At 38.4% G+C, this 21322-nt stretch overlaps 2 protein-coding genes across 2 annotated transcripts; both read right to left on the minus strand.

Moving 5' to 3' along the window:
• Nucleotides 1-3589: 3589 nt before the first annotated feature.
• On the minus strand, nucleotides 3590-4890 carry LOC100257235 (xyloglucan endotransglucosylase protein 1). Its single transcript, XM_002270937.3, has 3 exons — nucleotides 4564-4890; nucleotides 4293-4486; nucleotides 3590-4138 (listed from the first exon to the last, which is right to left on the minus strand). The coding sequence occupies exons 1-3, from the start codon at nucleotides 4843-4845 to the stop codon at nucleotides 3742-3744; spliced, it is 873 nt and encodes a 290-aa protein (XP_002270973.2). The 5' UTR covers nucleotides 4846-4890; the 3' UTR covers nucleotides 3590-3741.
• A 3459-nt stretch (nucleotides 4891-8349) lies between these two features.
• On the minus strand, nucleotides 8350-20085 carry LOC100264138 (protein SRG1). The gene is made up of 4 exons (XM_002271044.4): nucleotides 19825-20085; nucleotides 14664-14911; nucleotides 8986-9310; nucleotides 8350-8763 (listed from the first exon to the last, which is right to left on the minus strand). Exons 1-4 carry the CDS (start codon nucleotides 20083-20085, stop codon nucleotides 8533-8535), a joined length of 1065 nt encoding a protein of 354 aa, XP_002271080.1. The 3' UTR covers nucleotides 8350-8532.
• Between the last annotated feature and the right edge of the window lie 1237 nt (nucleotides 20086-21322).

Genomic DNA, 21322 nt, shown 5'->3' on the forward strand with positions numbered 1-21322 from the left:
ATAAAGTGCGATATACCGCTCTCATTACCTTTGTTTTAGCACTCTTGATTGTTAAGTGAAAGCTTCGACCTTATTTTCAGGCCCACTACCGCACTCACTACCTCTTCAATGAAATGCGTACTCAAAAGCTAGATTTGTTGGGTTGAATGCTATATGCTGGTCGATCGAACTAAATGAATTTGATATCATTTGCAGATCACGAACCACCCTTAAAGGGGCATGCAGGTACTACCTGACTTTGTAGCATAATTCACCGGGTGGGTGTGCGGGGTGGGAGAAGTGGGAGGGATGGGAAGAGCACAAGCAAGATACGAAACAAAAAGAGGAAGAACAGTTCATGAGGGTGCTATGTGTAGACGAAGCATCTAATTTGAAAGGTGCCCGTACGTGCAGGAATATACATGGACCATATTTGTCATAATTGAGAAAGGTGTTACTCTAGGATTTGAAGCCTCGAACGATGAGGCCAAATATGAAGCACCCATTCATGGAATTAAAATGGCCCTGACATTGAGGGCCACAAAGCTCCAAGTCTATGCATCCAATGCCACAAAATTAGGATTAATCCAGAGAAGTGAAGGTAATTAATGAGGTTTATTAACTAGGATATTTCAGTTTCATCAGTTATAGTACATAATTTTACGCAGTCGCACGCTAATTTTTTTTTATTTATTTGCATTGTCTTGGCTATGCTATCTTCCAAACTCCGCACCAACAATCAGGTTAAAAACTTTCTAGGCAACCTACTTTTGTAGTGTAGGCAGCTTTTTCGTCATAGTCACCCAACTAGGATGTCGAAAATCATTATGATTAGAATGGTTCACAAAGAACACAACCAAGACTTATCCAACCTCTCTTGCTCTTCCTTTTCCCTGTGTTGTTGCTCATGTCCTAATCTGTCCTGTTTTTCTCTGAGTATTCTCTCCTGAGCATCTTCCATAGATTTCTCATCTTTCTCCAGTCTCACACCTTCTCTACCTCTAGCAGCGTTTTTATTTCACTCTTCCTTGCTATTTTCTGCATGTCTGAATTTAGCCTCAGCTCTACCCATAGCCTCCTTCATAACAGCAACAGCTGAGTTTGTCTCCATTTCTCCACAAGAAAGAACATCCTCATGTTCAGTATTATTTTGAGTCCTATCCATGATAAAACGCTCAAACTCATCAATTTGAGACATGTCTGAGCTTCTCACTACAGCGGGGACTGACTTGCAACTCTGGAAATGCTGAGAGGAATAATGGAAGGAACAAAACTCGCTAGCCTTTTTTCTATGATTTGTAGAACTAACAGAACCTGTTTCTGGCTTTGAAACCAAAGTTGGTCTTAGAGGACGGGGTCTTGAAGGTGGTGGAGCACATGTTGGTTGTGTAAAGAGATGAATTTATGATACAATTAACCATATATTATCCGATAAATCCAAGTTTTTTTTTCAGATCTTACAGAGACATCTACTTGGGAATTTTTCTCCTTAGGGCCAACATTTGGATATGAAAGAGTAGAAGCAATTTTGACAAACAAATTTATGAGAATTGGTTGAATCCATTGGCATGTCAAAAAGATTTTCTCTAGATTCCCTATAATTGTTAACCATCTTCCTTTGTGTGTGGTTCTCAGAAATTGTAGGGACCACCCTTAAGCGTACACGTGGCAGACCACCCTGGCCTCACAAGGCACTCCTTTGATGGACACGTGACACGTCCCACCCTTTGTCTGGACGTCCAATCCGGACCTAGTAGTTGTTGTCCCAAACAGGATCCCTGACCATATTTCAAGGGCAATCATTACTCATTTCGCTAAAAGCATACTCGACAGGACATTCCCAGGTCTTTTCAGGCGACCTACTACGACCTGCCCTGCACCGCCTGTAGAGTGAAAAGACAAGTGGGACGACAAATCATTCCTCCAACAATCTCTGTCAGTTGCCTGCAGTATAATGATGGCTCAGCCACCTTCTGAGCACCATCATGATTGCGAAAGTCAAAGAGCCTTCCCACCTTCAAAGTGACGGGGCTCTAGACACTATAAAAGGCCCTCGACGACCCAGTCAAAGGGAGAGGAAAGTATTCCTTAGAAAGCCCTTAGAATACCACGATGTTGGATTGCCAAACTGACAAAAGCTTCGAAGGGTGTGTCGGAACCACCTGTCCAAACATTTTTTGTAGGAAAATAGAAGGATGCATCGTTCTCAGTTGAGGGGGCGAATACTTCAGGGAGCTACAGTGCCTCTGGGACATCCCCACATCAACAATAATCACTACCTCTTCAATGAAATGGGTACTCAGCAATAGGCTAGATTTGTTAGGTTGAATGCTATATGCTGGTCAATCGAACTCAATGAATTTGATATCATTTGCAGATCACGAACTACCCTTAAAGGGGCAGGTACTACCTGACTTTGTAGCATAATTCACCGGGCAGGCGTGCAAGGTGGGAGAAGGGGGGAGAGATGGGAAGAGCACAAGCAAGATACGAAACAAAAAGAGGAAGACCAGTTCATGAGGGTGCTGTGTAGACGAAACATCTAATTTGAAAGGTGACCGTACGTGAAGAAATATACATGGACGATATTTGTCATAATTGAGAAAGGTATTACTCTAGGATTTGAAGCCTAACAATGAGGCCAAATATGAAGCACTCATTCATGGAATTGAAATGGCCCCGACATTGAGGGTCACCAAGCTGAAAGTCTATGTGTCTAATGCCACATAATTAGGACTGTAGCAATTTGAGTAATTTTGAGCTGCATGCACTTAATCTAGAGAAGTGAAGAATAAAAGAAAAAACACCTTACAACACTTAAGCAGAGGTACTAATGAGGTTATTAGCTAGGATATTTCAGTTTCATCAGTTAAGACTACATAATTTTATATAGCCGCACGTTAATTTTTTTTATTTGCATCATCTTGGCTATGCTATCTTCCCAAGTGCTCCGCAGGGTCAATCAGGTTATAAACCCTCTAGGCAACCTACTTTTGTAGTGTAGGCAGTTTTTTTTTGTCATAATCACTCAACTAAGATGTCGAAAATCATTGTGATGATTAGAATGATTCACAAAGAACACAGCCAAGACTTATTCAACCTCTCATACTAAAGGTACATGGATAAAGTAATTTGGGTAGAATCAATGGAACATGAAATATATGATTCCTAAATTATAGATCCATCCATCCTACAGATCTATCTGTTGGCGTATTTTCACATATATGAATTGTCAGGTGCATCTACAATGATAAATGCCCACCAGTGGGCTGCCAGCATGGTAAAAGTCAAGCACAGACAAGCAAAAAGATTATAATCATCCACTCCATAGTAGTATATTAATTAAACATACACGCACTCAGCCAATAATGCCAACTCTACTTTCCTGTAGACATTGAGAATGACGATACCTCAAGTGGATAAATTAATGGAAATCAAAATGATTAAATCAATACGATATTTATAGGCGGAATCAAATTAATAATTGTTCGGTCAATATATAAAACTAGTGTACATATGATATGCAGAAAGCAGTATATGCCAACAAAATATTATCTTGAGTAGTGCATGCTAGCACGTAGCACAAGGTTTCTCACAAACACCATGAAGGTTGATTGGAAGAATTTGATTTATTTTAATGAGTTACGAAACCTCCTAATAGAATTATTACAACGAAGGAGCCCACTAACGAGCCTTCCACCATTAATAGATTCTTACAAAGTACGAAAGGAAGCAACATATTCTTTCTAAAGAGAACCTGAATTAATGTCGACATTCCAGTGGGAGACCCCCAGGGAAGCGCTTCATATCACTACAATAGTTGTATATCATGTAATTCTTCTGCACCCATTGAAGTTTTCTTCGGCTTTTTGCATCCAATCCTTGGTTCTGCCATGCAATATTTGAGACTGGACTCGTAAACTTGGAAGCACAGGATGATGAACCATGAGACCACAGGCAGGCTGCAGCATTGAAGTTTCTATAGGAGGCTGTGAAGGGAGCCTTAGACCAATCGATTTTCACGAGGCCGCCTCTTGTTGCCCAGTCATCAGCATTCCACAGGCTTGAGTAAATCCTCATGGGTTGGGACTTTGGGAAGGGAACTCCAATGGATTCTTGATTCTTGAATTCTCTGATTGGGATGTTGTCTACTAGGAAGCTGAAAAGAGAAGATGTTAGTGAAGAATACAAACCCTTTCACCTGCTGAAAGGACGTGAAAATAGTAGTGTAGCAGCTAGCCTTTTGACTTAAGTGCTAATTACCATCTCATGAAATATTAAAGAAAAATGAATTTAGGAAGTGACAATTTTACATGATGTTTTGGAGGTTCCATATAATAGAGTAGGTGTGAAAATTTTCTGTTGGGTCAAACCAGAGGTAGAACTGCTGCTCTCTATTCCCTTTCCCTTGCGTAAACACATTAGTATGGAGAATATACGGGTCTCCGCTAAGGTTCCCCAAGAACTCAAAATCAATCTCGTCGTGTGTTGGGCCTTGAGAAGATAACTGCCACACGATGTGATATTAGCTTTGATAACACAAGCTTAATCAAGAAGGGAGAAAGTGGTACTGAGGTGCCTTACATAGTATGCAGTGACGGTGCCTGCAGAATTTCCAGAAACAAGCTTGAGTTGCATGTCAATCTTTCCAAACAGATACTCCTTTTTGGATTGGAAGCCCGAGCCGGAGGCCTTATCAAGAGAAAGAGTGAGAAGCTTTTCTCCATCCAGTATTTTTGCACGATGATCACCCCAGGTTAAGTCGAAGTCTTGGTAGAAACTACCTGCAGAAGCAGCCATAATTGAACTAACAAAGACAGAAAATAAAAGCATTGATGAAATGTTAAGAGAGAAGCAAGGTGCCATCTTTTGATAGACAGGCTAGAGATGATAGCACTGATGTGTGGACATTAATGAGAAGGCTTTATATAGGCAGGCATTGGGAGAAGCGTGAAGTACATAAACACTAACAACTACGGAGGGAATAGAGCTGGCATGGTTTAGCTTTTGCTTTCGAAGTGCACCATGGGGAGAGAAACCTTCACTAACTTTTGATGCCAAGTTGGTTGGTTTTGTATCAAAATACTTGTGATGGGTCCGACTTTGATTATGGTTTGGCCTTTTGTTTCACTCACCAAACCAATGAAATCATGTATATCCAAATATATTATATACAAACCCAGCCTACCTATATACACCCTAGCTTGACTGGTGTTTCTTAACCACTTTTTTAAGGCCCGGCCTGAGGTCATTGAACTGGAACCACTAAATTAATTAAACCCAACCTGTGACCCACCTCCTGTTAGTGATGCAATTAATTAGGGAAAAAGTTGAAAGGAAGAGAATCAAGCAAGTAAATGATTTGAATGACTTATCTGTTTAGGTGGTGGAGTAATAGTTTATATCATTAGTTATGATCATGTTAATTAATATGGTCCACAAACCTCAAGCAGAGAAAAAGACAGCAACATTTAGAAGGGGGTAACACATTTCATTAGCTCTTGTGTATAAGGCAACTTTACATTATTCTTAATAGAGTGAACAATACCAATACATTTTGGGTTATTATGAGAAAGGGTTGTTTGATGCATGAGCTGGTTAAGGTACATATGATTTAACTCTAGCTATCTAGCAATAAAGCTACATATCGAATAAGAAAAATTATATTCAAGACATTATATATGTATGAACTGAAAAAAAAAAATTATAACGTGTGTATATATATATATATATAAAAGCTTCTTTTAAACATATATACTTACATAGTTAATAACAAACCGTTACACGTATAGCTCAAATTATGTAGCTAGACACCGTTACCATCATTTAAAAAAAAATTATCAAAGAAACCTTAATGGAACCGGCCTTTACTTGATTGTAATCTGGGAACTGGTAGTGGACCTCCTGTTGTTCCAGTGGCATGCACCAGATGGGAAAAAGCAATGTAGTTACAACTAAAGAATTTGATTTATTAAACCCCAACAGTCTCAAACATATAATTAACAATAAATAAAGTTGGCACTTTATGATTGTTGAAACGGCGCCACTTTTATGCGTTGAATTAAATAGAATGGCTAGCTCTTGTCCTTTCGAAAAATGGTCTGCCTTTAATGGCTTAAAGGTTTCATTTTAAAAACCTTAAAAGCCACGTTTGCTTCATGGAACAGGGCTTTGGGAATGAGAGTGATATTTTCATTCCATTAATTGTTTTATTTAGTTCAATATTTTGAACTCTGAAAATTTATACCTGCAAAGTCACCGTCCATAAAATATGGTTGTTGAAAAATGAAAACCGATCATACTTCTTAGGAGTTCTAATGTCACCCATGTTCTTTTCTTCAATGATAAGTGATTTAACTCCTATATTCGATAATTTGTGTTAAAATATCTTTCATAATCTAATAAATTATTTATTTCTTTTTAATGTAGAAATATAATATATCTAAAAAAATAAATAAACAAAAAAAATATTATTTATCTTCTTTTCACAATATAATAAATTTATGTATAGTATATAATCTAATAATTTTTTGTATTCTAGTCATGATTTATATTTTTTAATATAGTGTTCTATACTATTATAATATAATGAATTGTGTGGATTTATTCCAACCATTATTGATCTTTTGCTAAAAATAATATAATAATTTACATGATAAATTATTTTGCATGTAGAGCCAATTTTTGGCTACAATATAATAAAAAAATTTTAATTAATAATTAAAAAAAATCTTATACGTTAATCAATACTATTTTAATAATTTAGAGTTCCCAAAGTATTTACATTTCATGTAAGAAAAACAGTCAACATACCCCATTTTTTACCAACAAGAGTTTTTATATTTATAAAAAATCATTTACTAAGAACGCTTTTCAAAAATGTTTGGATGGTTTAATAGAAAAAAAGTCCATAAGAAATTTTTTTTGAAAAGACACTATAAGATTCATTAAAGTGATTGTTGTTAGCCATCCAACCATGCTGCTTCCTAAGAAGAATGATCTTTAAAAAATGACCTTGAGATCAGTGTGTAAGGTTGGAGATGGTTAAGCACTAATATAAACCTTGGGATAAGTCAAGGCTCTCAGACGGGTGTCTTGTGTGGGATAAGTCAAACCTCACTCTATGTCTCTAGATGGTTAAGTTCTAAGATGAGTGTGGCATCAAACCACATAAAGAGGATTAGTATGACCTCACTAACAACCAATTGGTTTTCAAGTGAGATAACTAGCTAAATCCTTTATCTTAATAAGTGGTATCAAAGTTAGTTAGATTATGGGTCAAGTTACAAAAGTTTTATGTTAAGAAAGGGATTGATAGGCATGCAACGATGTTGCTCTCTAAGGAAAATGACTATTGAAAAACGATCTTGGGATGAGTGTGTAATACGGAGATAGTTAGATAACATTAATAGCTTTCGAGATGATTCAATCCCCTAAGATGGGTATATTGCGTAGGATGGGTCAATGGACAGTTTGAAATGGTCAAGGCCTCACAATGTTCCTTCAAATGGTTAAGCCTTACAATAAGTGTGAATGAGTGTAGCATGAAACCATACAAAGAGTATTAGCTTGATCTCACTGATAGCAAATGGTTTTCAAATGAAATGATTAAGTGTGTAATCGTCATAAGTAATATCAAAGTATCAATGGAAGATTTTTGGAAAAGTCAAATATATATATATATATATATATATATATATATATATATATATATAATATGTTCCCTTAAACAACAATGTTACCTCCTAGAGACTTAGGTAATCCAAAAGCAGAGTCCATTGTAATATGTCCCCACTTCCATTAAGAGATTGGAAGTGGTTGCAATAGTCTTATTGGGCATTAGTGCTCAACTTTGACTTGCTGACAACTAAAGTACTTTGCTAAGAAATGAGCAATATCTCGCTTTGAACTAGACAACTAGTAAAGTTCTCTCATATACTTCTATACATCTTAGTCTAATCAGGATGAACTAAAAATTTAGAGCTATGACTCCCTTTTAAAATATCTCTTCTCAAATCTCTAACATGAGGCACACACATAGTCTAGAACTTCAAAATCCTATCATCCAAAAGTATAAACTCGAATTTAGTACCTTTTCTAAATCCATCCATGATTTGCACCAACTTTGGGTCTTCACCCTATGATGACTTGATCCACCCAACCTGCAGATTCAATTGAACACTAAGACTAGCCAATAGTATTTCATAATCTAGAACTATGAACCAAACCCTCAATCTCTCCAAAACACAAAAAATAAGGTTGTCTTCATTGTAGGGTTTCGAAAGAACCACCAAATTTTTTACTATCAATGCATCACCGACTACATTTGCCTTGCTAAGATGATAAATAATAGAGCAATCATAGTCCTTTAGAAGCTCAATCCCCCTTCTTTGTCATATATTCAATTCTTTCTATAAATAAATAAATAAATACTTTAAGTTTTTGTGGTTTCTCACATGTTTCGTAGCACAAATAAAGTCTTCAAAACTTAAGTGCAAAAGCTATAACTGCTAGCTCTAAGTCATAAGTAGGGTGGTTCTGCTTATAAGGTTTCTATTGTATAAAAACATAAGCAATAACCTTCCCATGTTGCATTAATACACAACCAAGTCCTTGGTTTGATGCATCGTGACTAAAGACAACATGTCCCCCTGAGCCCAAAGGAATAGTCAACATATCCTCGTTGAGTTTTGGGCTGTAAAATGTTGCAACAGAGAGCCTCTCCTTGATTGAGTTCACAGTTGCGCGATGCTCGATGCTCCGATAAGCTCCATTTGTCACAATCTGCCAAGCCATGGAAGAAAACAGATCAGAGAGAGACAATTACAGTCGACTGTTTGTTGACATGATGATGATGAAATATATTCATTCTAAAGAGATTTCAAAGGAAGAGAAGCTATGGCTCTAGGCTTCATTACGGTTGATTTCCCAACTGAGCCTGAATTACACAAAAAGATTTTGAGTATGGCCATTGCCCAACTGGTTAAGAAAATGAGACGCTATTACCTCCAAAATGTCTCCTATGTTGACAATGAAAGCACCTGGAAGGGGTTTAATAGGAACCCACATCCCATCTTTCCTTATCTGGAGACCTTCCATTTCATTGACTTGAAGGAGTATAGTGAGGCCCACTGCATCCGAATGAGGGGTTAGGCCAATGACTTGATCGGGTTGTGGACATGGAGGATAATAATTCATCCTCATTGCCTGATGCCCTTCTTCAAACAATTCTTTCATATCATTGGCTTCCATTTTTAGAGCTTTTGCTATGAACCCAAGGATTGTCATGGCAAGATTTCTCAGTTCAACTGCATAAATTTCCAAGGAATCCCTGTACGAAAAATAAAGTTAATTGGACCCTTCATTAATGCTAATAGCTCAAGGTATTGTAAGGCCGCACATTGAACAGGTTGAGCTAGGCCCAAGTAGCTTCACCTGAATACATGTACTGACTTGTGGACCCCGCATTTCGATCGCTCGAATGCGTTTTCCACTCGATGGCGAGCTCGAATTTTTATTTGAAAAATGATTTTATTTATTCAAAGAGAAAATGACTTGGAGTCGCCACTTATTTTTGTTTTATTTTTAAAAGGGTAAACAAAATAAGAAAGAAAAACCCTAAGTGTGACTCCTTGTTTGGAAAAGGTGGTCTACGAAAACCGGATCGGGTTCAGGGATCAGGTTACTTACTGGGAAGGTACGGTAAAGACCGTAGCACCCCTCTAAGTCCGTAAGGTTGGGTCTCTACTAATAAGATGAAGCTAACATGGCAATCACTAGGAAAGTCAATGGATACTCAAGTCAATCATGCACATATGAGAATCAGAATACGTATAAGGAATAACCAATGTCGAAGTGGATACGTACCTGATCAGCAAACGGCAACGCACTATCACAAAATGGGGTTAGTGCATAGTAATGAACATAAAGCATGTCACTCATATCACTAAACAGGATGAGGAACCACCAATAGCACGCATGATATTTCTTTCAAATTCACTTTTATTTTGATGAAAATTTATTTGATGTTGGGCCCCACCAAAGCCCATTTATTTTGCATAAACCAAATCTGTAAATTCCATAACTAGGAATTACAAAATTTGATTCTTGCGTATTTTAAAACATTTTAAAAAAAACAAAGAAAATTCAAAAGTGGCTTGCCGGAAAGAAAATGGCAACCAAATTTTATTGAAAATGGGATTTTGGTATCTAAAAAAAACGAAAGGTGAAAAAGTAGAGGAGTCGGGATTATTTGAAAAGATGAATTGTAGAAAGTATTTACAAAACAAGACATGGGGGCAATTATTTTAAAATCAAATGTGATGAAGAATAAGAGAAAGGAGGACACGTGCCTAAGGCTGCATGCAAAAATACTTGAGTGGGGGAGTTGGTGAGGAATGGCCATGCAGGGATGAAATCCTGATCATAACCGTGCTTACTTGATCAACTTGTGGATTAGGATCATCAAATTCTGAAAACCCTGCATCAAACGCAAACCATTGAATGTACCGCCATCAATCACAGCACTGCTGACCTTCTTAAACAGCTCGTATAGTACCTCTATTTCACTCACACTAAACACTGTTTCCCTTGCCAGAGCTTCAAGATCATGAAGACCTTTTGCTGGATTCTGTAGAGAAAGCCTGAAGAGGAAGAGTGAAGATGCTCGCCCACCATGTCTCACTGTCTATTCACTCTGCTAGGGTTTTTTATACCTCGATTTGCACTTCGAATAACCCCGCTTTGAATTGAATGAACCATCTTTATCTTCATCCTCCAACGAAGAAACCACAATGGTGCTCCTCTTGCTCGTTACTATCACCACTGAAACCTTACTCTGGTTGTAGAAGTTGGCCTTAACAGCCTCAACAATCAGATGTCGCATATTCCCAGAACAGTTCATTGGCAAGTCATTCATGCTCGCGCAATCCAAGTATCCACTCCTAGACGTGACGCCTGAAGCAAACATCATTGCTTTGGCAACAGCCTGATTGGCTACCAAACTAAGAGATTGAGGTACAGTCAACAAACCCTCATAATCGTCCAATGGCTGTAAACTGGAAATCAAGTCTTCATGATGCTTTACTGAAATTTGTTTCTCTTTCCTTCGATACTGAGATGCATCACCATGCAGTGCCTAAAGGTTTGATGGGTCTCCTCTGATGCCTGAAAATTCTCATTATCAAGAACATGAGTGACAGCCTTCGCAGGCCCTTCTTAAACTTCTTGCCCCATAAGTACTGCCACAAGATCAACACTGAACAAGAGAAGATTTCTGGTTTGATGAGCAAATATTGATTTCATGTTCATTCTCAGTAGAAGCCTTGGAGTCTTTCTTCTTGAAAGGTTTTCAGTAATGAAAGAGCAACAATATCTTTTATGGCAAGTACAAGCATACACGATTATGGGGCACCATTATCGTCCAAACTACCAAGAAGCTTCGCACCATTCTTAACTCTGGGTGAAACAAAACAGCTTCCTTATCCCAATCAGCTTAAAATTCATAGAGAAAACCCATTTTCCAGAGGACATTGTGAGAAAAACAAACATGATAGGTATCAGGAAATATGGTTATGAAAGGTGGTGAGAAAAGGATAATGGATATGAGAAGGTCTTAGAGTGAGAAAATGGGTTTGACCGATGGTTTGTGGGTAATGAAGGCTGCCATGCATATGGGAGAGTATGAGACTTGGGCATGAAACAATGGATTTGATGGATATGGGATGCATGCATGAGATGGATGACAGAGGATGGGATGGACGGATTTGATGGGTACGTAGAAAAAAAACAATGGGTATGAATGGCGTGGATTTAGAAGAAAACGGCTAAATGAAGGATATGAGTATGATAGTGGGAACAATGAAGAAGTAGAGATAGCGACACGTGGGACTTTCAGGCACTTGCAGCGCATAAAGCACTATAGAGAGTTTCACGCTCTGATAATTGTGGCACCATGTTGTTGGGCAGTGATGATAAATTTTCTATTCAACCACGCGTCATCGCCCACAAGCCCCCGCACAGGTTTCTCACCAGCTGGGGTTTTGACAGTAGCATGGGTGACATCCGGATACTGAATTGAAGAGTGATTTCCCCCATATGATAGCATTCTTAACATCGGATATTTGAACATTCAGCCTTGCAGAGACCTGACATGCTGCCCCGTTATGGTCCAGTCTTGTCAAACGACTAATGTTTTCTCAGGATATTGATGGTGCAAATCCCTTCAGGATAAAGGCGTTTGCATTTGCTGGGTTAGCAACAACCTTAATTGCAAACTCCAATAGTGACCTTGACACAGCAGAGGAAAGAGCAACTGCACGCAGTGCATTTGTAGAGAAATATGAACCCTCTGGAGGAATGGAAAATAGTATACTAACAGCAGCTTCTAAGTTCCCAACTGACACAAATTCATGTACACGGTTCTGAATAGTCTCTGCTTCCCCCAGTTTCTCATGTCTTTAGCTCCTCACTTCCATCGCTCAGTGTAAAGCCATTGAAATGTTGAAGACGCCGAGATGAGGAATAAGCTTGCATGCGGGCTTAGCAACAACCTGATTTCCTCTTCAGTAAATGAAACTAACAGCAGTAACCTTTAAGGGATTGGCAATGAGCATCAAATCCCAATATAACAAGTTACAAGGAAGTCGCAACTTTGCATCTTTCACACCTGCAGGGGCATTATTGAGAGCAATACTAATGCCAGAGAGCGTCGACTTCTAGCAAAGAAGCATGGGGCACGTTCAGAACAACATCAGGGCCTCTGCAGTTCATGCTTAGAAAAGCACACACAATATCGATAGCAACTTGCTTAACAATGGAAGAGGATTTCTTCGCCTTCGCATGAGAATGCCCAAGAATGTATGCAAGCCCAGATCCCCTAGCTTTCAGTATCGGCAGAGACTCTTCTTTGGGAAGAGAGTTTCCCAACTGCTCATCGCCAGATTTCATAACTTGGATATCATGTGAAGACTGCAATATTCAACCCCATTTCCCACTTCTGATCCTCAATATATGGGTTCATGCCATGTGTCTGAACATAATCGTAACGAAAGAGAGCAGCCTGTTCAATTCATCTCATGGGTTTGGCACGGGTAATAGTAGATTAGATAACAAGAGCGGGACATTAACGAGGGCTGCTAAGCACATCGACAGACACCCGATTTCAATGAAGGAAGTCACATCTGCTGGTCCTAGGCTCTGCTCTTTTTGGAAAGAGGCTGGGAAGACGATGAAATTGATGTCGCCACAGCCTATGAATCACCGGAGCTGTCATAGCTGAGGGGTGCATCAAAGATGCCACTTGGACTGCTGGGCAGGGACAGATACTTGCATTTGCGGATCTGGTTTTGGGTACGCCCATGGCTACCCAAAAATTCCAGGATAAGTTTATAGCAGTTATCCACATCGTCCTTCAGTTTTATTGGAGCTGGACTTTCTCTTCTCACGGGCATTTTCCTCATGGGGACTCCCTATCTGATCTGTTGATGCAGCTGCACTTTCTCTTCCTCTCATCCTCAGATGACATCTCTTCTTTCAAAGGTATCTCTTCTCTCAAAACCCGTATAATGAACAAGATCCAGGAACAGAGGTGGCCTCAACCATGAAAAGAAATGCATGAAAACAGAGCACAAAGGGAAACAAATAAAAAGGTCCTCAAAGGAAGATTCACATCATGAGTCATCAGTGAACCTTCCTATTAGGTGGGGAAAAACAGCATCAAATGCAAATATTGGTGGGGTTCCCGGGCATTTCATAGTCACAAATAGAAGCATAACATGTTAAGATTGACAATGGCAGGTATGATTTCAGGATTATATCTCAACAAGCAACAAGTGGCCTTCATTATCCACCCCAAGCAAAACAACAAATATCCAAATATCAACAAGCAATGCAGAGAGATAGCAAGGATCCAAAATAAAACAATGTACCTGCTGCATTCATACCTGAGAGTGCCCTTCTCCGGTCAGGTTCTGTTCAGCTTCAAAACGACTCAAAATCTCTGTTAAAAAGCCATGAAAAACCTCCTCCTCTGCAGCCTCAAACCTCTCTGCTCCCTCTCTCTCTTGACCTCTAAGCCAAAGGAAAATCCCCTCCAAAATATCTCTCCATTTTCCTTCGCAAAAAGCACCACCCCTCCCGAGCTAAACTATCCTCCTCTCTCTAAAAAAAAATATCTCTAACGGCAGCACTCCGGACCACCTCTCCCTGCTCTCTCCCAAAAAAACCAAACAAAAGCTCTCCCCCCTGCCAAAAATCACCTGCAGCTGCCTAAAATCTCCTCTCCACTACCATGCAGCTGGCAACAAAAAAGCATCCTCTTTTCATACGCTTCTCCCAGCTTGCACTAATGGCCAACAGATTTTTTTCAGAATCACCTTTATAGGTGTCAACCCCTGATTGCTCCTCCAACTCCACTATTGTGATTCTCTAGCAGCTAGTCAAAATGTGACACGTGGCTTCCCCCAGATGGTGACACCTGGCTAAAAGCAAGCTGCAGAAAATGAGCCCCAAATGGGGGTCTACATGACTCTATGTTTTTTACCTACTCAATCTAATCAGATTCCACTATATTTGTGTTCAATTGGGGAATGGACTAATGCTTTCACAACTTCTATTATTCAACTTGAAAAGACGATATTTCAACCTATCAATCATAGATCGAGAGAAAGAGAGAGAGAAAGAACCTAAGCGAGATAGGTAGCTTGGGGAATAAGTGGGGTTTCCTCAAATAAGTTGGAAGAGTGATCATGTAGAACATGTCTGCCCAGTCAAGTTTCTGCTCTTCAGAAACAACAAAGGCCTGTCCAAATCCCTGTAGATCTTCTGGCTGTTGCCAAAACTTCTTCTTCTCTTCCATTGGGAGGTTGAAGAATTCTTGTACCTCTACCTTTACTTTCTCCACCAAAGTAGAGATCACTCCATGATTTGTCAACTGCAATGAATACATTTATGTTATTATTTACTTAAAGTTATTATGATCTTTTGAATTAATTATATACTTAAAGCAAATGAGAATAAACAATTATAAATTCATAGAATTATCTAATGTCTTATTATTTAATTATGTAAAATTTGTTCCTTCATGCAGTACTCTAAAGTGCATACCACCATCCCCCCTTCTCCAGTTTTTTTTCTTTTGTTGGAAACAGGGGAGGTTAACACACCAAGCAACAGAGAACAGAGATATGCTGCTACTGATCTGATCTTTTTATTTGATCATAAGGCTGAATTTATACAGATTGTGTAACAGATATGACCTCAAAAAAAGCATCAAATTAAGCTACTTGTTGAACAAACAACTACCTCCTACAAAATAGCATCAGAATTTAACTTAAAAGCAAAAAACATAAAAATAGCAACAGCAAAAACAAAAACATAAAAATAGCTTCAGCATTCTAGTAATCTTGTTGACTTCAACTGCATGTGGTTGACGATTTCAGCCTTTCCCTCAGCAGCTACTAAGGCATAACTCTCAACACTCCTCCTTGACTTAGGAGCTGCAAACTCCAAGTCTTTCTCGTAGAAACTCAAATCTTATTTTCGGAAGAGCTTTAGTCAGAATATCTGCATTCTGACTTTCTGTATTGCAGTAGACTAGCTGTATATCTCCTTCTTTCTGTACTTCCCTCAGAAAATACAATTTAATCTTGAAGTGCTTTGTTTTACCATGAAAAACTGGATCATTTGCAATAGATATAGTGGCCTGGTTGTCTACAAACACCTTTGTACTTACTTCTTGCTTCATATCTAAATCTGTCAACAACTTTCTAAGCCATAAGGCTTGATTTACAGCTGCAACAGCAACAATATACTCTGCCTCAGCTGTGGAATGAGCCACGACTTCTTGCTTCCTTGAACTCCATGAAAAAACACCAGAACCAAAGCTAAAACAATAGCCTAAAGTACTTCTCATATCGTCAACACAACCAGCCCAATCACTATCAGAAAATCCATGAAAATTGAAACTTTGAACTTGACTGAACTTAATGCCATAATCCACAATGCCTTTAACATATCTTATCACACGCTTTGCTGCTTGGAAATGAATTTCACTAGCACAATGCATGTATCTCGAAAGTAGACTTACAACATGCATTATATCGGGTCTTGTTGCAGTCAAGTACATTAAGCATCCAATCATGCTTCGATAAAGTCCTTCATCTACCTTTTCAGCACCATCCTCCTTACAGAACTTCTCTTTCTGGTTCATAGGGGTAGATGTAGATTTGCATTCCTCCATTTTGAATTTCTTCAGAATTTCTTTGGCATATTTTTGTTGGCAGATGAAAATCTCATTCTGCTTCTGGTGTACTTCCATTCCCAAGAAGTAAGACATCTCACCTAGGTCTGTCATCTCAAAGACCTGCTTCATTTCAGCCTTGAATTTGTTCACAAACCCTGCATTACTTCCTGTTACAAGCAAATCATCAACATATAGAGAAACAATTAATATATCTTCTTCAATCTTCTTAATGTAGAGTGTAAATTCACTTAAGCTCTTGTGAAAGCCTAAAGTTAGCAGGTGAGTGTCAATCCTGCTGTACCAGGCTCTAGGGGCTTGTCTTAACCCATACAAGGCCTTCTTAAGAAGGTATACTTTTTCTTCTTTTCCTTTGATAGCAAAACCTTCTAGTTGTTCGACAAAAATCTCTTCCTCCAGGTAGCCATTCAAAAATGCTGACTTCACATCTAGTTGATAAATCTTCCATTTTCTTTGAGCTGCAAGAGCCAACAACATCCTGATTGTATCCAAACGAGCTACTGGTGCAAAGGTTTCCGAAAAGTCAACACCAAACATTTGTGCATACCCTTTGACAACCAGCCTTGCTTTATGCTTGTTTATAGAACCATCAGAGTTGAGTTTGGTTCTGTAAACCCACTTAACCCCAATAGGTTTTTTGTGTGAAGGTCTATCTACTAGCTCCCAAGTGTTGTTCTTGTCAATCATATTTAGCTCCTCCTACATTGCAACCCTCCATCTTTTATTTTCAGCAGTTTCAAAAAACCCTGCAGGTTCAAGAACAGCTATATTACACCTTTGATAAATATCAAAAAGTGTCCTGAAACCTCTAACTGGAAGTTCATCAACATCTTCATCAATATATAGCTGATTCTGCTCATCCCAGCTCCATTTCTCCGTTTCCAAAAACTTAACATCTCTACTTACCACAATTTTATTATTTTGTGGCAAGTAGATTCTGTAAGCTTTTGAGGTGCTGCTGTATCCAATGAAAATTCCTGGTTCTGACTTTTTATCTAACTTGTCTCTTTTCACCTAAGGAACATAAGATAAACACTAGCAACCAAAGGTCTTTAAATTCATTAGCATAGGCTTATAACCAAACCAGGCCTCAAAAGGTGTCTGTTTTTGCAATGCTTTTGTTGGTAGTCTATTTAGCAAAAATACTGTTGTATTTGCAGCTTCAGCCCAGAAACTTTTTGGCAGCTCTTTCTCATGCAAAAGACATCTTGTCATCTCCATTATTGTTCTATTTTTTCTTTCCACCACCCCATTTTGTTGTGGGGTGTATGGTGTAGTGAGCTGGTGATCTATGCCTGCATCTTCACAAAATTTGTTGAATTTTTCTGAAGTATATTCTGTACCATTATCCGACCTTATAACCTTGATTCTGTATTCACTTTGATTTTCAACCATGGCTTTATATCTCAAAAACACATCAGCAACCTCAGATTTGTAAGTGAGAAAATAAATCCAACAAAATCTTGTGAAGTCATTAATAAATGCAATATAGTACTTACTCACTTTCAAATATGGTGTCTTTTGAGGTCCACTAACATCTGTGTGAACCAATTGTAGTTTCTGTGTTGATTTCCATGCTGCTTTTTGAGGAAAAGGAAGTCTTGTTTGCTTCCCATATTGACAGGCTGCACATATAGGAAGTTCTTCTTCCAAATCAGGGAGTCCTTCTACAATCTGATTCTTCTTCATGTAGAGCACGGCATTGTGGTGGAAATGCCCTAATCTTTTATGCCAAAGCATTGTATTGTTCTCATGTTGTGCAGCAGCAATTTGCTCATCTTCTAACATATTCAAGGCAAAACTTTTGCCTTTCATTTTTATGTTGAACACCTCTCTGCCTTCAGCATCCTTGATTATGCAATTTTTGTCTTCAAAACAAACTTTAAACCCTTCTCAACAAGCTGTCCAACACTTAGCAGATTTTGGTCAATGTCAGGCACAAACAAAACATCAGAAATGAGCTTTAAACCTGTTAGGCTTTCAATAGCTACTGTTCCTTTACCTTTTACTGGAATATACTCACCATTTCCAATTCTGACTTTGGAAATAGCTGTCCTATCAATCTCCCTAAAGAGATCTTGATCATATGTCATGTGGTTTGTGCAACCACTATCCACGAGCCAGCTTTCAGAGGTGCTTCTGTTTGCAAAACATGTTGCTGAAAATAGTTGCTCCTCCTGGTATTGTTCAGCTGCTACATTGGTTTCTCCCTGCTGCTGTTGAATTCTACAGATCCTTTATATGTGTCCCTGTCTACCACATTTGTTGCATTTCACATCTGGTCTCCACCAACATTTTTGTTGAGGATGATTTGTTTTCTTGCAATAAGGACGGGGTGGATAGGTTCCAGTTTTTTTATTGTTGTTGTTGCTTAGCTTATTGTTGTTCTTTTTGTTCTTCATCCTTCTTGTGTTGCCTTCATTGGTCTGTGTCTTTGCTTGAAAAGCTCCTTCTACAGAACTTCCTTACCTCATGAGTCTTCTTTGTTCCAAAGCTTGTAAAGCATTTAGTAGTTCTGCCAAGGTGATACTTGACAAATCTTTTGTGTTTTCCAAAAAAGAAATTGTAGCTTCATATTTTTCAGGAAGTGTGACAAAAAATTTTTGAACAACTCTTTCATCAGAAAACTCTTTACCTAGCAACCTCACCTTGTTTGCTATGGTAAGAAGTTGTTCTGCATAATCTTTTATGGTTTGAGACTCCTTCATCCTCACCATTTCAAATTCTCGAATTAGATTCATCACCTGCATATTTCTGACTCTTTCATTGCCTTGATATTCTTCCCGTAGATGCTTCTAGATTTCTGCAGCAGATTCAAGTTGCATGATTCTGGTGAGAATTAATGGTGAGACTGCAGAAAATAAGCAAGCCTTGGCCTTGGCCTTCCTCGTCTTTTTCTCCTTATGGTTTTTCATCTGTGCCACAGTTGGATTGGCTCCAAGTGGAGAAATTTCATAATCTTCCTCTATTGCTTCCCAGACATCAAGAGCCTGTAGATGAACAGTCATCCTGATAGCCCAAGTTTGGTAATTTTCTCTATTGAAGACTGGTGGTGCTGCTATGAAGCTTGCTTCTTCCATTTCTGCAAGGTTTTCAGAAGGTTTTCAGATACAGGTTTGATATACAGTGTTTAGGCTCACACACCTCACTGGTCCCTCAAGACAAAAATGCTCTGATACCAAACTGTTGGAAACAGGGGAGGTTAACACACCAAGCAACAGAGAACAGAGATATGCTGCTACTGATCTGATCTTTTTATTTGATCATAAGGCTGAATTTATACAGATTGTGTAACAGATATGACCTCAAAAAAAGCATCAAATTAAGCTACTTGTTGAACAAACAACTACCTCCTACAAAATAGCATCAGAATTTAACTTAAAAGCAAAAAACATAAAAATAGCAACAGCAAAAACAAAAACATAAAAATAGCTTCAGCATTCTAGTAATCTTGTTGACTTCAATTGCATGTGGTTGACGATTTCAGCCTTTCCCTCAGCAGCTACTAAGGCATAACTCTCAACATCTTTGCTTTTAAGTGTGCAGTTTGGTCGTGATTTTATACAAGTAAATTGGTTCCATACCTGGAAGAAACCCCACTCTTTGCAAGCGTAGTGCAACTTGTCCAGCTCTGAATCCATGGAATCTCCGGAAACCAAGCGGTTAAAGTCGATGACTGGGGCATGGATTGAAGAACAAGTAGTGCTAGAATCGGATAAGAATGGAGGGTCTTGCTCAGGACGCAGGTACCGTGGTGGAACTGTGGTGAGCGTCTTCTTTGCTAGCTCCTGAACACAAGGCACCGGCAGAGAGCCTCCGAGGCTTGTTAGTTTTTGCGCATCCATCAGTAAAGACTTGTGAGACCACAAACTTGGCAGATACTGATAGGACTTCTCTGGCCACCTTATATGCCTTGACAGCTAATAATTATGTGTAGAAATGTGTTGTGGCTGAGCCTGCATGCAGGCACGTGGACGTCAATCCTTGGGAAAATGTTTAAAACGGGGAAAATCCAAATCTTATGGCTTCGCCATGCATGTACGACCCATCGAGATAAAATGTTAAGAAAATTGAACACGTAGGTGCTTCTTAACATTCAGTTTTTTTCTCTCTGATATAAAAGACGGTGCCGTTTACTTTCAGCAATTTTAAGTATGACCAAGGTTTGAACCGTGTATATGTATATAAAAGAAAGATATTGCAGATATATGTTTTTGCAGAAAAGTAAGCCAGATTTTCTAAAATTCAACCGATTCAGAAGCGTAGCCTTCTGGACAACCCGGCATGGATAAGTGAAAAATGCACATGGGTGGCGCCTTGGGAAAAAGCTGAGTTAAATTATTACTAATGAAGTGTTGGAAGGGCTTGACACAAAACCGAATGCGGCCCTCCACTTTTACGAGGGAGCATTGACCGGCATGAATTGGAGAAAGCATGGTTTGATTTTCTTAAATTCCAAATTGATATGATTAGTGTTTTGGTAAAACAACACTGTATTTCATATTTATTTTTAATTCCATGAAAAGTGGTTTTCTTATCAAATGATGAGAATTGTTAGGTATATATATTTTATATTCTAAATTATAGGACGGATATGTTATGAAAAGGAATAGATATATAAAATTTATGTTTAATTAAGGATGACAATGAGATGGATTTTTTTCGAATACCTATTATAGAAAAAGAAAATATGGCATACGTGTTAGAAAATATGAGAATTTATCGGATTATGGAAACTTGTGGATGATCATCCATATTGATGTATATCTCTTTGTGACTCCCTATAAAAAGGAGATCCCTCTAATGAAAAATGTATTATATTCTCTTCCTACATTCTAATTTCTCTTTCTTGTTTTCTTCTTCTTTCACTTTATAATTTTACAATACATTATCAACACGACTAGTCTCTATAAAAGAAATAGAAAAAATTTTCTCTAAAAATAGAAAGACGTTCTCCTTTTCAGAGAAATAGAAAGACTTTTCTCTCTTCTTTTTCACAAAAAAGTACGTGATAAACTTATATCATGATTTTCTATTTTATTATCCTTTGATCTCTATTTTCATTTATTTTATTTGAATACA

Source organism: Vitis vinifera, chromosome 10 (assembly GCF_030704535.1).
Source record: "Vitis vinifera cultivar Pinot Noir 40024 chromosome 10, ASM3070453v1".
NCBI classification, from domain to species: Eukaryota; Viridiplantae; Streptophyta; class Magnoliopsida; order Vitales; family Vitaceae; genus Vitis; species Vitis vinifera.

Bases quoted from the DNA above. Each gene is read 5' to 3' on its own strand.
- LOC100257235 (XM_002270937.3), bottom strand. From the start codon at position 4,845: ATGGCACCTTGCTTCTCTCTTAACATTTCATCAATGCTTTTATTTTCT. The intron at 4,487-4,563 runs GTAAGGCACCTC...ATCGTGTGGCAG, and splicing joins GCACCGTCACTGCATACTAT to TTATCTTCTCAAGGCCCAAC. The intron at 4,139-4,292 runs GTAAAATTGTCA...TTCTCTTTTCAG, and splicing joins TGGAACCTCCAAAACATCAT to CTTCCTAGTAGACAACATCC.
- LOC100264138 (XM_002271044.4), bottom strand. From the start codon at position 20,085: ATGGATGCGCAAAAACTAACAAGCCTCGGAGGCTCTCTGCCGGTGCCT. The intron at 9,311-14,663 runs GTTCTTTCTCTC...TTTTTCGTACAG, and splicing joins AAGCTACCTATCTCGCTTAG to GGATTCCTTGGAAATTTATG. The intron at 8,764-8,985 runs GTAATAGCGTCT...ATGGCTTGGCAG, and splicing joins ACATAGGAGACATTTTGGAG to ATTGTGACAAATGGAGCTTA.